This window comes from Hibiscus syriacus, unplaced genomic scaffold (genome assembly GCF_006381635.1).
Source record: "Hibiscus syriacus cultivar Baekdansim isolate YM2019G1 unplaced genomic scaffold, ASM638163v2 tig00110213_pilon, whole genome shotgun sequence".
Lineage (NCBI taxonomy): Eukaryota > Viridiplantae > Streptophyta > Magnoliopsida > Malvales > Malvaceae > Hibiscus > Hibiscus syriacus.
The window spans coordinates 1,217,784-1,236,922 of record NW_024062630.1 but is presented as its reverse complement, the minus strand read 5'-3'; the positions used below and the strand labels follow the sequence as shown (position 1 = coordinate 1,236,922).

The following is a 19,139-nucleotide window of genomic DNA, read 5'->3' as shown; positions in this document are numbered from 1 at the left end:
CCAATTTTTCTGATAGAAAAAAGCATGAAGTCCATCCACTTTAGGTGCCTTTAGCGGACTCATGATAAGTAACACATCCCAAATTTCTTCCATAAATAACACTCTCGTAAGCCCACACAAATCCGACTCAGGAGTTGCAGGAAAACAACCCTTAATCGGAAACACATTTCCGCCAACCATGCTGCTGGTGAATAAGTCCCTATAATAATTTACAGCCATCTAACAAAGAACTTCTTGATCAGAAATCCAACCTCCATTCGTTGCCCTGAGAGCTCCTACTTAATTATGACGACGCCTAAGCATCGTACATGCATGAAAATATTTTGTATTTTTATCCCCATGGAGGATCCATTGGTTTCTAGATTTTTGAAGCCACAAACTCTCCTCTTGTTGCAGTACATTTTCAAGTTCATTTTTCAGCATATGCTGTAGATCAACCAATCTTCGAGAATAGAGAGAAATAAGCGCTCTTTCAATACCTCGTAAACGGGCCGACAACTCTCTCTTTTTTCTCCCTGTGTGGCCAAAAACCTTCAAGTTCCAATCAGTATCTTTGATTTGAAAAGAATTAATGTTGTTTAAAATATCCAATTCATTATTCTAAACCTCCGACAGAAAACTCTTAAACTGAGGATGGTCTTGCCATGCAGCAATAAAACGGAAAGGTCGATTACCCTGAACTCTCGTTGTGTTTTGTGCTTTAAGGAGTAGAGGACAATGATCCGAACCCACCCTATCAAGATGCAACACTATAGTACCTGAGAAAATATCCGCCCAACAACTATTCATAAGGTAGCGATCCAAACGTTTACAAAGATTGCCTCTTCTCCATGTAAACTTCGACCCTCGATAGTCTACTTCGAATAACCCCAGCTCAAACACAAACGCTACAAATAAGTTTCTAACTCCTGATCCACGACATGATCCTCCATCCTTTTCATCGAGGCGAAGGATGGAGTTAAAATCACCACCCAAAACCCAAGCTTCATTCTCTCCTGGATTGAGATTAATAAGATGCTTCCATACTAACTTGTGTTTCTCCACTTGAGGACTCGCGTAAACTACAGTAAAATATAACCATCTATTAACAGCATCGGACCAGCATCTACTGTGAATAAACTGAGGCGAAATAGTTAATATTTCAACATTTAACTAAGCTTTCCAAAGGAGCCAAATACCACCACTAAAACCAAGAGCTTCAACTCTAAAAGAATTATGTAAACCAAAAGTTCGAATAGCCTTCTCGGCAACATTACCACTAATCCGAGTTTCAAGTAACGCAACAATTTCGAGTCGATGTTCCCGACAATGTTCCCGAAGATAACGTCTGAAAGATGGGCTACCAGCGCCCTGACAATTCCAAAAGAGAATATTAAACATAAAATAAATAAAATTCAAGAGCACACCCTTACTGGAGTAGATTCGGGTTAGCATTCTCTCCATTCGGTATTATAACCTCCTCTGTAACTGCTTCCAACGCTTCCACTACAGGCCGATTTCCTTCATCTCTTCCATTCTCACGCACAAAAATGAACCCTCACCATGCATTATACTGATATCAAGATGTGTGTTGAATTTTGCATTCCGCAACCAATCTGTAAAACCTGTCGATGAGAGTTTAAAATCTTTATTTTTCTTCTTCACTTTCAGTCCTTTAGAACTATCCCCAACCTCACGTTTATTTCCTTTATTCCGAATGTTTTTGCTTGCGACATGAAGCTGACTATCCTCCAAAATGGTGACCGCCGAATGATTTCCCACAGCTATAACATTGCGATGTTCCGTCACTTGAGGAATAACCCCGTCCTTCATGGCTATCACAATAATTTGTTGTAACGTTTGAATTGCTTCAGTTTTTCCCGATCGACCTGGATAACCCAGCCTACTAACACCAGACTCTATTGACCCATTGCTTGGCCTTTCCTTATCCACCTGCTGTAATGTCCGAATTTCCTTAGTTTTTTCCGTCGGACGAGTACCTTTTCCTTTTACTCGTGAGTCTATCCGAAAGGTGTTTGCCAGACCTTCCTCCATGTTGGTTACATCCACTGTGACCTTCGGAATTACCGTGGAATCTTCATCAATGCCATTATTTTCCTCACCTAGAATTGCAAATCGAGAGCCCCTCGTATCATCACCACTTGTTTTCATATTCGGATCAGGATTTTTCTTCGTACGCCTTCTACGCGTTTCAACGATCATCCATGGTCTAAATCCCGACTCCTCACAACCTAATCCTTTATCCAAATCAAAACTTGAACCACTGGCCGCTCCTCCCTTACTAGTATTCGCTTCAATAGAGCCACAAACATCTTTCGAATGCCCATATACTCCACATTGGAAACATATTTGTTGTAGTCCTTCATACTCAATCTTTTGCCAGAACCCGTCAATCTTTAGGCATATAATTAATGGTTTATTAAGATTCACCAACACCGCCAAATGAGCAAAACGACCTCTCTCTCCCGAATTTGTACTATAGTCGATCTTCACCACCTGACCAATAACCATAGCAATACGACGAAAAATCGCCTTTGAATAATATCTGTAAGGAAGCCCCGGTAATATAACCCAGACGATTACCTGCGATGAATGTTTTTCTGATGTGGTGAATGTACGACTCTATGGTTGAACCGTTAGATAGCATCCAAAAATGGTCCACGGCCCTTCCATCAAGACATGAATATAATCCTGTTCACTTTCAAACTTCACCAGGAAATAATCATTCTCTAAATCGATGACTTGGTACTGTCCTTGGAGCTGCCATAATAAACCAATCTGATTCAACAATGTCTTAAAACCAATGGCACGTCCCAGGAGCCGGACTATCACTGAGCGCCTCATGCTATAGTCAATTCTGTCATGAACTTGATCAGCGAATTGAATCACAGGATACTGACCATTGATATCCACGATACATTCACTATCCAGAACCACTTCCTCATCCATAGCCTGAAGCGAAACCACGTCTGTTGTCTGATTCAATTGACTCGTGACAGCACTGGCGTAAGATCGCTTCTCCTGTTGTCGAGTTCCCTCTCCAATGCTATTAACAACCGATTGCGTCTCAATACCACTCTGATCTTCCTCCATTCAATCAACATTCATCTCTTTATTACGAACTTTTTTAGTAACACGCTGATCCTCGTCGGGGAAAGGGGAACCCGGTCTCTCCAAAGGTGGAGATGATAGCACTTTAATCCCATGTTGATTTCCAGCGAGGTTACCGTCGATCGGAGAAGGAGCCGAGGGAACAAAGACAGGCGGCGGTGGATTGCAGTACTCCCGTAAGGGAGGGGCACTGTTTTCGCAATGGTTTTCCATTATTATTATTTTAAATTATTTATACTTAATATAATTAGCCTTTTAAAACCTACATCTCTCTCTCTCTTTCTCAATATAATGTTTTATTATATGAATTACAGCTAGCTATTCCATTACTTCATTGGTAGATTCAACTTTAGTTTGTTAACTAGACATGATAGTAATAATTTAAAAAGAAAGAAAGAAAGAGACCCACTAACAAATTAAACACTGACAAATTAATCAAGGCCCTTAACACTGACACGTGGTAGAAAATGTGTGAGTTTTAAAATATGTTGATTATGTTGTATAGATAGATTCACACAAGAATATGCAAATGGTAGGGAAATCATCACACCAACTCAACCCATTAACTTGGATATAATTATAAACCTTCTTATCTTATATAATAATATAAATTAATCATTACCTACTGCCCTCGGCAATAGGGTTTAGCGAAAAAGTGGATTTGATTTCGAGGGGAATGTGTTTAGGTTTTCGGACAGCAATGGAGGGGACTCTTATGTATGGTTCAGATGGCTCCAATTTGATCTAACGGTTGCAAATGAATGAATGTTGGTCTAAGAAGCTGATCTTAGATGATTCTTTTCATCAAGAAGCAGCAGCTACTTTGTAATGATGGTGAATATGAGATTTCTTTTATTTTCTTTTCACCTCGTTAATGAAGTTAGGAAAATCATTAGAATTTTAGAATATATAGACCTCCCCATGGTTGTCGAGTTAAACTTGAGCTAATAGTTTGAACAAGTCAATTTTAAATATCTTAATACTTTGTTCCAATCATTTTCGACTTAATAAACCTCTTAATTATAATGTTTAATTATTACTTTACTTTTAATTTTAAAATCAAAATCTTAAATAATTTTAGTTATATATATAAATTATATACAAAACTAGTTCTAACTTGAAATCCAACTCAAAATCAAGTATATAAATCATGTACATAAACTCAACTAAGCTCGAGTTTTTATAATAATATTCAATTGATTCGAACTAATCATAACCTAATAAAAAATGTGGGAAGTACATTATGAAGATATTCCGCATTACTTTAAAACGTAAGCTTTGATTAATATATGATAAATGTGTTTTCAAGTAAGTTTTGATTAATATATGATAAATGTTCTTTCTATAAAGATTAAGTGTTAATAGATCTAAAAATGTCTTAGAATTAATCTATGTTCATATTTGTGTGTCATTTCCAATGATATATTAGAATAGTCAACAATATTTCGTAACATTAATATTAATATAAGTTACAGTTGTGATCCAATTTCTTCTTAGACCGACTCAAAAAGTTACAATCAAAACAATGATAAAAGTGTGAGGCCTGCGGGTGGTACGGAGTAGTATTATCTATTTGATCCATATAAATAGATAGTGGGGAATTAGGATTTTGAAGTGTAACATTGTAACAGTTCTTGTATTTTTCTCATAGTGAAAGATTATTCTCCTCTATCCATGATTTCCTCTTTTTTAGGGGTTTTCACGTAAATCTTGTTATCTTTTCGATAATATTCATTTTTCATTAATCGTTCGTTAATCATAATAGTATTTGTAGTTATATCATATTCATTAAAAATATCATTCTCTGGTTATGTTCCAAGCTTATAAAGTTGAATTTAATTATAATTGTGAGTATTACAATTGATATAATGACTTAAGTGAACAACGTCCGATATCATTTGTAAAATTCCAATAGGAATGTAATATTGTCCCATAATATATCATGCCTGAGTCAATTAGCATGGATAATGTAGTTAAAAATTCAATGGAACTCTTTTTTTTGGATAAGGAGTATGATCGCTCATCCTACTTTACCTAGTTTCTTTAGGAAGAAATATTAAAAGTAATGACCTATATTATAAATAAAATATCCGTTAAAATAACTGTAAAAGTATTTTATGAGCTTTGGACAGGTTAAAAATTTAATTTAAGGGGTTGTTCGGTTGAGGCAAAACATATACATGAAAAATGACTAAAATAGGGAACAACTATTTTGTTAGTTAATTTGAATGATTTAGGGGATATAAATATTATAATCTCACAATTAAAAATATTTTGAGACAATAATTTTAATATTATTTGAGGATGTTAAGTTTGAATAGAGAAATAATGTTAAAGACATTGTTTTTAGGAAGCACACGATTTTTATTATATTTTTTATGACCAAGTTTCTATATCTATTATAATATAACCTTCAATAAATATTATAGCCGTTGAAGTTATTTCACCCTTCCAACACAACCTAATTTGGTTCTTTGTGCAGCGAATTTTGAATTTAAAAATTTTCAATGTAACAAGTAGTGATACATGTGTTAAAAATATATCGTTGTAAAACGAGACATTAGCACTAACTGAAAAATATTAAATAAAATAATCAGAAAACTATCAATCGCGTCGTGGTATTAACTAATGCATTAGAACCGAATTCGCCCCGATGTGTGTAAGCGCTACAATGAACGAACGACCCCCCTAAGATTAGCACGACTCTTCAAATTTCGTAGACCCGAAACATGAAGTGGACTAGCGGTGGTATTGCTCTTCTCTTAACTCAAAACAATACTTAGAAAAAGTTTATGAAAACCAAAGAGAGTGTTTATAAAGTGAACATTTGCTTATGGATATATTCAAATGAATGAAATTGCCCATTATTTATAGGCTAAATACTGAGGGCAAAATCGCCATTTCCAAAGCACAATTTAAAGCTATTAAAAATGAGTTACAATTGAGCATTAACAACATGCCACCATATGTTTGGATGATTAAATTTATTAAATTAAATTAAAATTAAGACTAAATTATTATAATATATAAATAATAGAGGCCAAATATATAATTATTTTTCTTGTTAAATATTAAGGGGTGGTAGATTAATTGACATCATTTTGATAATTAAATGATATAATTGACAAAATTATTACATCAGTGACTAAATTAAAACCGTCCTATAATTAATTGGTCATTCATATAGTTTACCATTAATGTTATCTGTTCTTGGACCATAAGTTCCAACAGTCTTTCCAACGAAGTTGTGATATTTTTTGAGTTGATTACGTGTTCAACTAAGTGAAGTTACCAAGTGGATAAGGTAACTAACATAAAGATTATTTATGTGTGGCTGAGGAATACCAACAATACAAGCCTGAGTAAGTGAAAAACAGAAAGAAACAAAATGTCGGAGCAGCAGCGGAGAATTGAGATTCCTAGAGTGAAACTAGGAACTCAAGGACTTGAGGTAATACGTTTATTATTGGGATTCAATTCAGAATCTACCATTTCTGATGTCTTAAACCGATCGTGTTTTGTTGTAGGTGTCGAAGTTGGGGTTCGGCTGTTTTGGTCTTACTGGAGGATACAACGACCCTGTCCCCGACGATGTCGGGATATCAATCATCAAACACGCATTTCACAGAGGAATCACTTTCTTTGATACTTCGGATATCTATGGTCCACATACCAATGAAATATTGGTCGGAAAGGTAACATGTTTGGTGCCATGGTCTTAGACACTTAGTCACGAATATCAATAAAACAGAACCATTGTTGTGTGTTTTTTAGGCGTTGAAGGAGCTACCTCGAGAGAAGGTCCAATTAGCCACAAAATTTGGTTTTGTAGAAATGGACGCAACTGGTGTCATAGTTCTAAATGGAACCCCTGAATATGTCCGCAGCTGTGTCGAGGGCAGCCTCAAGCGCCTCGATGTCCAATACATTGATCTCTATTATCAACACAGAGTCGACACCGCCACTCCCATAGAGCATACTGTAAGTGATGTTATGATTACTGACATAATAAATCTTTCAAACCATTGAATGGTATTAGTGATAGAAGGAAATATTTTTTTTGAAGATTTGAGTTTTACAGATTGAATCTGCATGTTGTATAGGCATTGACAATTAATTAAGAAAATTCTGAACATATATTACTTTATAATTAAGGACGGATGCAAAACAAAACTTTATATTATGAGTGAACTTCAAAAAATTTAGGAAAAATGAATTTATAAATTCTAATAGTAAAAATTATAAAAGTAAATTATTAGTAGAAAATATACATTTTTAAAATATATAATAAATTGGAATTTTTAGAGAATTGGACTAGACGACTCATCCCTATTTATAATCAACTAATACTATTTAAAATAATAATGAAGAAAATTGATACCTTTTCTTCCATACCCTCATCAATCTACACAGTCACAGTTTTCATTATTTCATAGTGGGAATGATTTTTGAGTTTAAGCAATTAGTTATGGTACGTAGATGGGTGAACTGAAGAAGTTGGTGGAGGAGGGGAAAATAAAGTACGTGGGTTTATCGGAAGCCAGTGCCGACACTGTAAAGAGGGCGCACGCCGTGCATCCCATAACTGCCGTACAGATGGAGTGGTCGCTTTGGGCTCGTGAAATCGAGGAAGAAATAATCCCCCTCTGCAGGTTTGCCCCCTTAATCCCACATTTCTCTTCATATTCGAACATGGTAAATAATTCTTCAAATACATGCAGGGAACTTGGAATAGGGATTGTTCCATACAGTCCACTTGGTCGGGGTTTCTTCGGCGGCAAAGCAATCTTGGAAGATGTGCCTGAAAGTAGTATTCTGGTATGGAAAAATCAATCACTTAATTAATGGCTTTTAGATCTTGTATATGAAAAGAGTTCTGATAGTATAAAACTATTTTAAAAGCCAATATTCCCAAGGTTTCAAGGTGAGAATTTAGAAAAGAACAAGATGCTATATTTTCAATTCGAGAAATTGGCCGAGAAGCATGGATGTAAACCTCCACAACTTGCCCTTGCCTGGGTTCTTCATCAAGGAGATGATGTCGCACCCATTCCGGGTCAGTCGCAACACACTCTCTTATATATTATTGCTAGTGACAAATTAGAAGTTTAAGAATATAATAAAAAGTTAATATTCTTTTCTTAAAAAATAAAGAGTATGTAATTTTTTATTTTTTTCTATAACATATTGAATTAAATTTTACCATTTTCTTAAAATAATGAGATGCACTCGGCTGAGGGCATCCGTCCTTGTCTCTTGTATTCTAAAAACTGGATTATAACTTATTTTTAACCTTCATTTTGCATCATGCAGGGACCACTAAGATAAAAAATCTTGATATCAACATTGAATCACTTAAGATAAAGCTGACCAAAGAAGAAATAAAAGAAATATGTGATGTGATTCCTACAACAGAGGTGGCTGGCACTCTTTCGCCTAATTTTTTAGATCAGGTCTCGTGGAAATTTGCTAACACACCACCACCAAAACATCTCTAAGTTTGCGTTTGGTTTATAAAATGTAATATTATTAGTGGAAATAAAATATTATCAGAGAATAGAATTATTAAAAATATTGTATTTTGTATTTGGTTAGTTTAGTAAGGATGTAAGATTACCATGTTTGGTTAAAAGAATAAAAGATTATTAGAATATATATTTGATTAATTTGTTTTTTAACAAATTGGAAAATATTTATATATTTTATTTTAAAAAAATTAAATTCATAAAATTTATATAATTTTTTTTTACAAAATTTAAAATATAAAAAGTTTAATGAAAGGGTAAAATTTTATGTTAACCCCTGAACTTCATATAAAATTTTAATTATAGCCTGTTTTGTAAATCTAAAATAATTTAAGGATAAATTTGTAATTTAACTTTCGTAAAATTTTTATTATTCAATGACAAAATAATGATATTTTTGAAAAAAAAATTAAGGGTATTTTAGTCCAAAATACCGGTAATCCAACAATACCTAAAGGAATGGGTAATGACATTTTCGGTAATATATCCTAAAAAATTCACTATTGGTAATATAACATTACAAGGAATGAGATTCTCGACCAACCAAACGTGGGAATGTGAATTTTATTCTCATGAGAATCTCATATTTCCCGAACCAAACAGCCCCTAAGGTTTCATAATTGTAATGTTTTCCATGTATGTATGAACTCTCCTCCACCACTATTCCAGGTTTGTATTGTTAATTTACTAATTTTCTTTTACAGAGACTGCAATTTGCTAATATGAAAAAGGTGAAAACTGTTTAGTAAATTTTTAAAGATAATTATCCGACTCAATTACATTTTGAATTCTAGTAAATGTAATTTTGCAATTCGTAATCTCTAGATAAATATATTTATAATTGGTAAATGACTGGTTAAGGTTTTATATAAAATATTAATAAAAAGAACATTTTATATAAAATAATGTTTTTTTGTTTTGAAATAATTTTTATTGGTGTTTTTTTAACTTATTTTTAACTTGCTTTGACATTTTGCGTAGATGGTTTGTGTATTCTGTATTTTCGTTAAACTTAAGACTTAAATTGTAAAATGTTCTCTGAATTGGTAAAATAAATAAATTACTAATTAAAATGATATTTAATTAAAATTTTAAATTATGAATTACAAACAATTAAATTATTTTTCATCGATGATAATAAAAGTTCGTTAAGTAATGGCATGATAAACTAACTTCATAAAAAATAACATCCAATTTAATTTTTTATATGTAATAATTTTTCACATTACTTGTCATGTTATTATTTAACGTGTCACAAAACATCGAAATATAATAAGTTAATTTGAATGAAATATAAATAAAAGAATAATACAAGTTATATTTCTCATATTTATTATCTTCCTTACAACATCAGTAAGCATCTAGAACTTAAAACAAATTCAAAATTTTAAAATATTTTATTATTTTCCTACAAACATTAGTAAGTCTTAAAACATATTCAAAAGCTTAAATAATTTTTTTCATTAATATGATATAAATACAAGATATCATTTATATGATAATTTTTAACTGTTTGATATTAAATTTTCATATATTTAATATATATGTTACTCGAACTTAGGAACAATTTGGATTTGATTCGGGGCAGTGCCAGTGGCAAATACATGTGGCTCTTTAGGGGAGCACTAGCACACCCATTATTTTGAAAAAAAAATTAAATTAAATTTAATTTGTTAATGAAAATAGAAAAAATAATGAATTTTACATGTCCAAAATTTTTAAAATAGAGTATTATAATTTTGAACCCTTATTTTTTTTTAATTTCTAGATTCTCCAGTGAAATGTATTTTTCTTCGGCGTTTTCCTCGATATATCACCTTTTACATTTATTTTTCCTTGTTAGCCACCCTTCAAACTATTTTTCTCGATCTAACACCCGTTGCAGTAAGGTGCGCCCCCTACAGCGGGCTTTACGTTGATCTGGCGCCACGTGTGTAAAGCACGGCCTCTGGGACGCGCCTTATGTCACGTAGAGTAATAGCGCGGGGCAGGGGCCGCGTCTTACCTTTCAATTATATATAGCGCGGGGAAGGGGCTGCGCCTTAGCTTTAACTGATATAATTATATTTATAACTTTTCTCAGCTATAAATACTCTTCTCCCCCGGTAAACTCTTCACATTTCCCCTCTCAACTTATAAATTAAAACAATTCCCTCAACGAGTCAATAATTCCGGCAATCTTCTCATATTTGATTTAGAAGTGCGTGCGATTTTTCGTTATAAGGTAATTTTGTTATATTTTTTATTATACTTATTATTTATTATGATTATTTGAAAAAATATTATATTAATTGTTTTCAATTAATTTTTGTGTTTGTAAAATTGGAAAGCATAAGCATACGTCGAAATAGTTTTGCGGTGCAGGTAATAAAATAAAATTATATTATTTAAATTATTAACGTTTATGTGTAAAAAATTTATTGTGTTATATTTTCGTTCATATATTATTCATTTAATCAGGTTTGTTTCAGTTTTTTTTCCAGATATAATATTATCGCACTTTTAAACTCAAAGAATGACACGACTTTCAGCTATTGTTTATTATGATGGTGAAATTCGAGAAGATGAAACCGGCGTTGTTTTCGTATCAAATGAGCGTGTTAAAATATCATTTAAGAGAAACATAACTCTTGAGGAGCTGATAACGAAGATTTCGAGGAAAGTTCATGTTGGAAGTAGTATAAGAATGTCGTCGTTGCAGTACAGATTTCCAACATCATTGTTGTCATTAACTTATACAACGTACGGACTTTCGAACAATGATGATGTTGAAGTGATGGTTGAATCTCAAAGTAATTATTCAGACGTCGATATTAAGATGTATGCAAATTTTGTTCAAGTGCGTGCTGCTCGAGGCCAGTCATTAAGCTCCCACTATGGGCTGGCTGAACAAGTTGATCAAGTTGACAGCCCGACGACATTAATGTGTAATGATTTTAATGACATAATGGGGAGATATTCATCCGTAACTCCTTACGATATGTACTGAGGTTGGTCAACGAACAATCCGTATGGCAACATCGCCTGCAGTTCAAGGGGAAGACATTCATCTACAAATCCATTTGACCTTAATATGAAGATGACATCGATGCAACAATCTGTGCACTATCCATTTGACACGATGGCTTTAAGCTCTAGGGGGAGGCATTCGACTGCGAGTTTTTTCGATCTCAATGTCGATATGCCTTCCAGTTCAAGGGGAAAACGTGCAAGTAGTAGGTTCTTCGACCTAAATGTGGAGAGCATGGAGGAACAATCATCTCCACCAGAAGAACCGCTTCGTGAGCCTGATGCAGATGGTGCTAAGACTGGCTATTCATTCGCCCATAATCACCGCAATTCAACTCTGAAGATGATGATGTAGATGAAGTTTCAGGAAATGTGGCACAAACTGACCCTCATGCACACATGTATGAAGCTGATTATGGTGCAATGTACGGGTCAGAATTTGCGGATATGCCTCATCTCGGTGACTATGGATATTACTCATCAATAAATAATGGTGAGTTATCTTTAGGCATGAAGTTTTCAAGAAAAGAAGAAACGATTATGGCTATAAAAAATTACAATATCCGTAATTCTGTTCAGTCTAGAGTCGACCGCTCCACGACCAAAAAATATGTATGTTACTGTGTCCGACACGAAAACGGATGCAATTGGATGGTTCGCGTATCGAAAAGGAAGAGGAAAAACAACAGATGAGAACTAACAGTATACAACGGTCCTCACACATATTGTGCTGGAGGGGTCAACCAAGATCATCTCAACTTGGACTCTGAAGTGATATGCCAAGCCATCATGCCTATGGTAAAAGCAAGCTCTTATATAGTTGTTGCAGTGTTGATTTCAACTATACAATCGCAGTATGGGTAGATTGTCTCCTATAAAAAAGCTTGGTTGGCAAAACAAAATGACATTGTCAAACTTCATGGCGAATGTGATGCATCTTACAACGAACTTCTAGGTTGGTTTAGGCTTGTCCGGACGTTGAATCCTGGGACAATTGTGGACTTCGAAACCTCGTATGCATACCATAATGATCGAGTTCTACGCGATCGATGCCAATTCTACCGGGTTTTTTGGACTTACCCACAGTGCGTTAATGCTGTCAAATACTGCAAGCTTGTGGTCCAGATCGACGGGACTTTCTTGTATGGAAAATACAAGCAAGTTTTATTATTGGCAGTTGTCCAAGATGACAATCGCGACATTCTTCCAGTTGCTTTTGCTCTTGTTGAAGGAGAAGATACATATTCTTGGGCTTTTTTCCTCCGAAACTTACGTGCACATGTTATCACGAGCGAAAAAATCTATGTCATTTCAGATCGCGGAGCTGTGATCAAAGCAACAATGGAGTCTTTGGGTCAAATGTGGCAACCACCCTTTGTCCAACATAGGTATTGTCTCCGACACATTGTTGCGAACTACCATGAAAGGTATAAGAAGAATGATGAGCGTCAATTAATTGTGCGCATGGGTAAGTGAAACTGATGTAATTTGTTTTCTTTCGATCATTTTATTTTTGCAAAGAAAGCAAGTTAATAAGTTATAAATTTTTTGATCAGGTTACGAACTACTTCCTCGAACGTTTGAATCAATGCTTCAGGATTTGCGGGCGAAGAACGAGGAAGGATACAATTACATCAGCCTCATCGAAAAAGAAATGTAGATGAACACATATGATGTGGATATCGATATGGACACATGACAATCAACTTGGCTGAGACAATTAATTCAACCTTAAAGGGTGCACGTCACTTACATGTAGAGACTTTGATAAAAACTACATATTTTCGTTTGAGGTGCATACTGCAATTTGCTAATATGAAAAAGGTGAAAACTGTCTAGTAATTTTTTAAAGATAATTATCCGACTCAATTACATTTTGAATTATAGTAAAAGTAATTTTGCAAGTCGTAATCTCTAGATAAATATATTTATAATTGGTAAATGACTGGTTAAGGTTTTATATAAAATATTAATAAAAAGAACATTTTATATAAAAGAATGTTTTTTTGTTTTGAAATAATTTTGATTGATGTTCTTTTTTAGTTTATTTTTAACATGATTTGACATTTTGCGTTGGTGGTTTGTGTATTCTGTATTTCCGTTAAACTTAAGACTTAAATTGTAAAATGTTCTCTGAATTGGTAAAATAAATAAATTACTAATTAAAATGATATTTAATTAAAATTTTAAATTATGAATTACAAACAATTAAATTATATTTCATCGATGATATTAAAAGTTCGTTAAGTAATGGCATGATAAACTAACTTCATAAAAAAATAACATCCAATATAATTTTTTATATGTAATAATTTTTAACATTACTTGTCATGTTATTATTTAACGTGTCATAAAATATCGAAATATAGTAAGTTAATTTGAATGAAATATAAATAAAAGAATAATACAAGTTGTATTTCTCATATTTATTATCTTCCTTACAACATCAATAAGTGTCTAGAACTTAAAACATATTCAAAAACTTAAATAATTTTTTTTCATTAATATGAGATAAATAAGAAATAATATTTATTTAAAAATAATTTTTTTCGATATTAAATTTTCATATCTTTCACACTCATGTTACTCGAACTTAGAAATAACTCGGATTTGATTCGGCGCGGTGCAATGTCTTTAACTTCATATTGCCATTTTATTATTATTCAATTTCAATCAACCTTTTCCCAACTACCACTCAACTCAACTACTTCCATTTCCAACCAAATATGAAATATTCAATTTAGAAACACCTTTGGTACCAGAAAAAAGAAAACAAGATACAAATTGGAGCGGAGATTATTCAGACATGGCTTTACAAGAGAACTTGGTACAAATTCCCAGATTGAAACTGAGTAGCCAAGGACTTGAGGTAACATCTTTTGTTCTCTTTTTTGGACACTTATTTCAGTTTTTGTCTGAAAATCTTGCTGTCATTTTGTTGGATTCTTGCTCTGAGAACCCAATCTCATACATGTTCTCCGTGGATCGAAATTGATTCGGATTAAAAAATTACTATTGTAACGCTTGCGAAAGTTTTGAACTTTCTAAGCATAGATCAGTAGAACTCTGAAATGGAGATTGAGATTAGGGTCACATTTGATAAATTACTGATTTTGATCAAACGGATAATATTTCAAATCTGTTAGCTTTATCAAAAGGTTACTGTATTTTAAAAAAAAATCCCAAGGCCCCCTTTTTTATAATGGAAGTTGCAGTTCAGGGATAGAAGCAGGGACGAAGGTTAATGGCATGCTAACTTAGGAGATTACATTAAAAATTTTAAGGGATGCTAAATTATAAAATTTTAGGAAGTACCGAATTAGATCATGAATAGAAAATAACTAAAATATGTTTGAGTTTTGAACTTATATGTTCTTACACCAACTGGAACATGTTTTTCTCAGTTTTCTGCTGTTCCCGAAACAGGTTTCGAAGTTGGGGTTCGGATGCATGGGTTTAACCGGAATGTACAACTCACCTATCTCCGAGGATGAAGTTATATCAATCATTACTTATGCCTTTGCTAAAGGAATCACTTTCTTCGATACTGCTGATGTTTATGGAACTCATACCAATGAAGTTTTGGTTGGCAAGGTGAGTCTTTCCGGTATTATTCCGACTCTTTATTTTTCTTCAAGTATTCTTGTCCAACGCCCATGATCCAGACAAATTCGGATGTGATGCTTTGGATCCTCCAAAAAAATCCGTAGTAGAAACATAGCCATTTCCAACACACACACACACGAGTTGAAGTAGCGTAGAACGGTTTGCATTTGGCATGTTCTGTTTCTTCTTCTTAATAACATGTGATATAACATTAATCAAGAATATTTAGTTTACATAATGTGAACTAAAGAGAAGTTTTTTTAACTTTCAGGCCTTAAAACAATTACCAAGGGAGAAAATTCAACTGGCGACTAAGTTTGGTATTGCGGGGATGGCATCTACTGGTATGATTGTGAAAGGTAGTCCCGAGTACGTACGGTCGTGCTGTGAGGCGAGTTTGAAGCGTCTCGATGTTGATTACATAGATCTCTATTATCAGCACCGGGTGGACACTTCGGTACCTATAGAAGAAACCGTGAGTAAATCTCTTTATCCTTACGCTATGCAATGCAGTTAAGAATTTGATTTATTCTCTTCCACATTTGCTGGTGGAGCGTATAAAACCCACCTTTTTTTCTTGAACAATGCAGATGGGTGAACTTAAGAAACTGGTTGAAGAATGAAAGATCAAGTACATTGGATTATCTGAATCCAGTCCTGATACGATACGGAGGGCGCATGCAGTTCATCCCATCACAGCTGTCCAAATGGAGTGGTCGCCTTGGACTCGTGAGATCGAGGATGAGATTGTCCCTCTTTGCAGGTTTGCTTAACTCTCATTCCTGTTAACTTATAGATATAGGCCGGTGTTTGATGGATTTATCTTTCGGGGATCTCGGTATTGCAATAGTTCCTTATAGTCCCCTCGGTCGCGGATTCTTCGGTGGTAGGGCAGTAGTGGAGAGTTTACCTGCTGGAACTTTCTTGGTATTAATATTTTGATCTCCGTTCATTTCCATTTCTTAAACATGCCAAATTGTTTGTTCTGCTAATGACAGACTACTTTTTTTTATTATAAGGCTTCACATACCCGGTTTCAAGGAGAAAATCTCGACAAGAACAAGAACATTTATGCTCGAATTGAAGATCTGGTGAAGAAGCACCGATGCACTCCGGCTCAACTAGCATTAGCGTGGATTCTCCATCAGGGGGATGATGTTGTACCGATTCCTGGTGAGAGACTCTCTTTATCGCACTCATATCTAAATATGCATCGAACATTAGTCTTACTTTACATTTGCTTCCTATTTTCATAGGAACAACAAAGATTAAGAACTTGGATCTGAATATTGGCTCCTTGAGAGTGAGACTCACTGCTGACGACTTGAGAGAAATTGCTGATGCAGTCCCAATTGAAGAGGTCGCAGGTGACCGAAACTACGATAGCATGAGGAAAGCTTCATGGAAATTTGCAGACACACCAGCTAAAGATGTTGGGGTTTCAGCGGAAACAGTTAGGGATAAGGCATGTTCTTGAAATGTTTGTTTCATTTATTGGAAAATGTCTGGCATAGATCTTTATGAGGTTTTGTACCATTAAAAAAACTGTAATCCCGAGGAGGGAGCAATCAGATCCGAGTGTACCCTAGAAAATCAAGAAAACCATGACCCTCATCAGTTTGTGTTTGTCGTCATTCTCCAAACTTCTAAAAATTTAATTACTGGAATTTCGAATTCGAGTTCAAGTTCTTACATTGACTGTAACAAGGGAAATATGATCTGTTAAGAAGATTTGAAAACCCAGGTCTGCATTCGCATACATGCTTGTATGTATCTGTTCTGTTTCAGGTTCCTTCTCCACAGTAAGTCCAATAGCAAGCTGTAAACTATGGCTATGTTTTTTCGGCATATTTTTTTAATTTCGAGTTGACGTATGTAGAGTGATTTATGATCAAAGAAAGACGAATTGCAAGGAACTTCTCATCGAGGTACCGGAGGAGAAGCCGGCTGAGAAGAGTAATCAAGAGTGCCTGCAGCAAGAAACTTGCTTAATCAAACTTAATGAAATTGAATAATTATCTTCCATGAAGTAAACAAACATAAGTACAAGACTGGAAAAGTTGTTTGAATTCCTCACCTGAGCGATAGTTTTTGCCATTAAGGCATGACATTCACGATGGCTCAGAAGAAAGGGTTTTCAACGAGTTGACTCGAGAAATCTGCTGCACAACAACAGTGGAAAATTGCACTTCAACCAATATCTGCAGTTAAGAAAGCACCATCAAGTGATGGCACGGCTAATCAGATTGTTGCAGGCTTTGACCAATTTAAAACAATGGAATTGGGAAAATATAAATTTAATAGCATAGAAAAAACCATACCAACGGACATGAATTTAAAACCCCAGTCAAACAACATTACCAAGTCATTGCATAAAATGATATAAATTGCACAGTAATCCAAAGGAAAAAAATTGGATCTTTACAACTGTGATTGATATGGGAAAAGCAAGCAAATGGCTGAGGAACTTCTTGATAGGGAGAAAAGATAATGAAGGAAAAAGGAAGAACGTTTCCGTATCTTTTGAAGATCATGGAAGTTCGATGGCAAACCCACCTCCGAGTCCTCTTAGGCGCATATGGAGTTTCGGGAAGTCGGCAAGTGATGTTCGAGTTTGTAAGAGTTCGAGGTCTTTCAATACGATGACTGCTAGTTCAATTGTGAATCAAGCTGCATTGGACTTGGAGAACCAACATGACAACACCAGAGTTCTGTCAATGGCAGCGTATGAAACTTCTTTAACGAGCAGAGCAATAAAAGATGATGCCGCAAGACGGATTCAAGCCTCCTTTCGAGCGTATTTGGTACTAAATTACGGATCCTGGGTTTTGTTATAACCATTGATGACTTGAGTCCTAGACTTTAATGTTGCAATGCCTTGGTTTTGTATCATTGCAGGCAAGGAGAGCATTGCATGCTTTGAAGGGACTAGTTAAGCTGCAAGCACTGGTTAGAGGTCACCTGGTGAGAAAACAAACAACTGCAACTCTCCGATGTATGCATGCTCTAATGTCGATACAGCTCCAAGCCCGGGTTCAGAGAATCCGGATGGCTTCAAAGCCACAACTCACTCCGAAAAGCCAATTATCGACACACGGAAGGCTTCCCCTGGAGATGGGATTTAAAAGAGAACAGAAAGTAAACCTTCCTTCATATTATAGTTTTCCTTCCATGACTGCATTAAGATCAATACCCTACGGTATTAGATAACTGTTTTGATTTTCTTTCTATTTCCACCATTTTCTAATCAGCCAACACCTACTGCCTCACAAGGAAAACAAGTAAGAAGCTACTGTGAATCCAAAATTCAACAACTAATTCACTGTTATGTTTTAATCTGAACTTAAATAGGATGAAAAAAATGGAGCCTTCAAGAGCAAAAATGGTTTTACAAATCGCTCAAAAACCGAGAGGATCGAGCAAGGAATCACCAGATGTTTCTTTGATGAGATTTCAGCCTCAAAGAAAAAACAAAACTATGAAGAGTTTTCCTTCACAACACCAAATAGTCCCAGACATTGTCCTCCATTAAAGTCCAAGCCTACAACACCAGGAAGATCCTCTTTCAGTTCCTATGAATATCCATGGATGCCTAAGTACATGGCTAACACACAATCTTCAAGGGCCAAAGTCCGGTCACAAAGTGAACCGAAGCAACGACCTGCATCGAGCTTCAAAGCTAAAGGCAAGAGAACAGCTTCATCCGAACAAACGAATGATAATAATATGTAACAACTCCCTTCACGGACGATATTCATTGTAAATGAGAATCGAGAATTGGGTTTGTCAAACTCCATCAATTAACAAATACCTCGAAATGTTGAGCCAAATAGTAAAGGCTCAAAGGCAATTGAATGAATAAAAATACTTGGAATTTGAACTTATCAT

General features: G+C 34.7%; 2 protein-coding genes and 1 pseudogene across 2 annotated transcripts; all 3 read left to right on the top strand.

Annotated features, from left to right (window-relative positions):
* Positions 1-6,451: 6,451 nt before the first annotated feature.
* LOC120113639 (perakine reductase-like) lies at positions 6,452-8,662 on the top strand. Its single transcript, XM_039134723.1, has 7 exons — positions 6,452-6,562; positions 6,639-6,806; positions 6,886-7,092; positions 7,591-7,763; positions 7,833-7,929; positions 8,014-8,167; positions 8,425-8,662. Exons 1-7 carry the CDS (start codon positions 6,500-6,502, stop codon positions 8,607-8,609), a joined length of 1,047 nt encoding a protein of 348 aa, XP_038990654.1. The 5' UTR covers positions 6,452-6,499; the 3' UTR covers positions 8,610-8,662.
* Positions 8,663-14,394: 5,732 nt separating this feature from the next.
* LOC120113852 lies at positions 14,395-16,375 on the top strand (annotated as a pseudogene).
* A 1,314-nt stretch (positions 16,376-17,689) lies between these two features.
* On the top strand, positions 17,690-19,022 carry LOC120113682 (protein IQ-DOMAIN 31-like). Its single transcript, XM_039134752.1, has 3 exons — positions 17,690-18,055; positions 18,150-18,389; positions 18,603-19,022. The coding sequence occupies exons 1-3, from the start codon at positions 17,690-17,692 to the stop codon at positions 18,981-18,983; spliced, it is 987 nt and encodes a 328-aa protein (XP_038990683.1). The 3' UTR covers positions 18,984-19,022.
* The last annotated feature ends 117 nt before the right edge of the window (positions 19,023-19,139 follow it).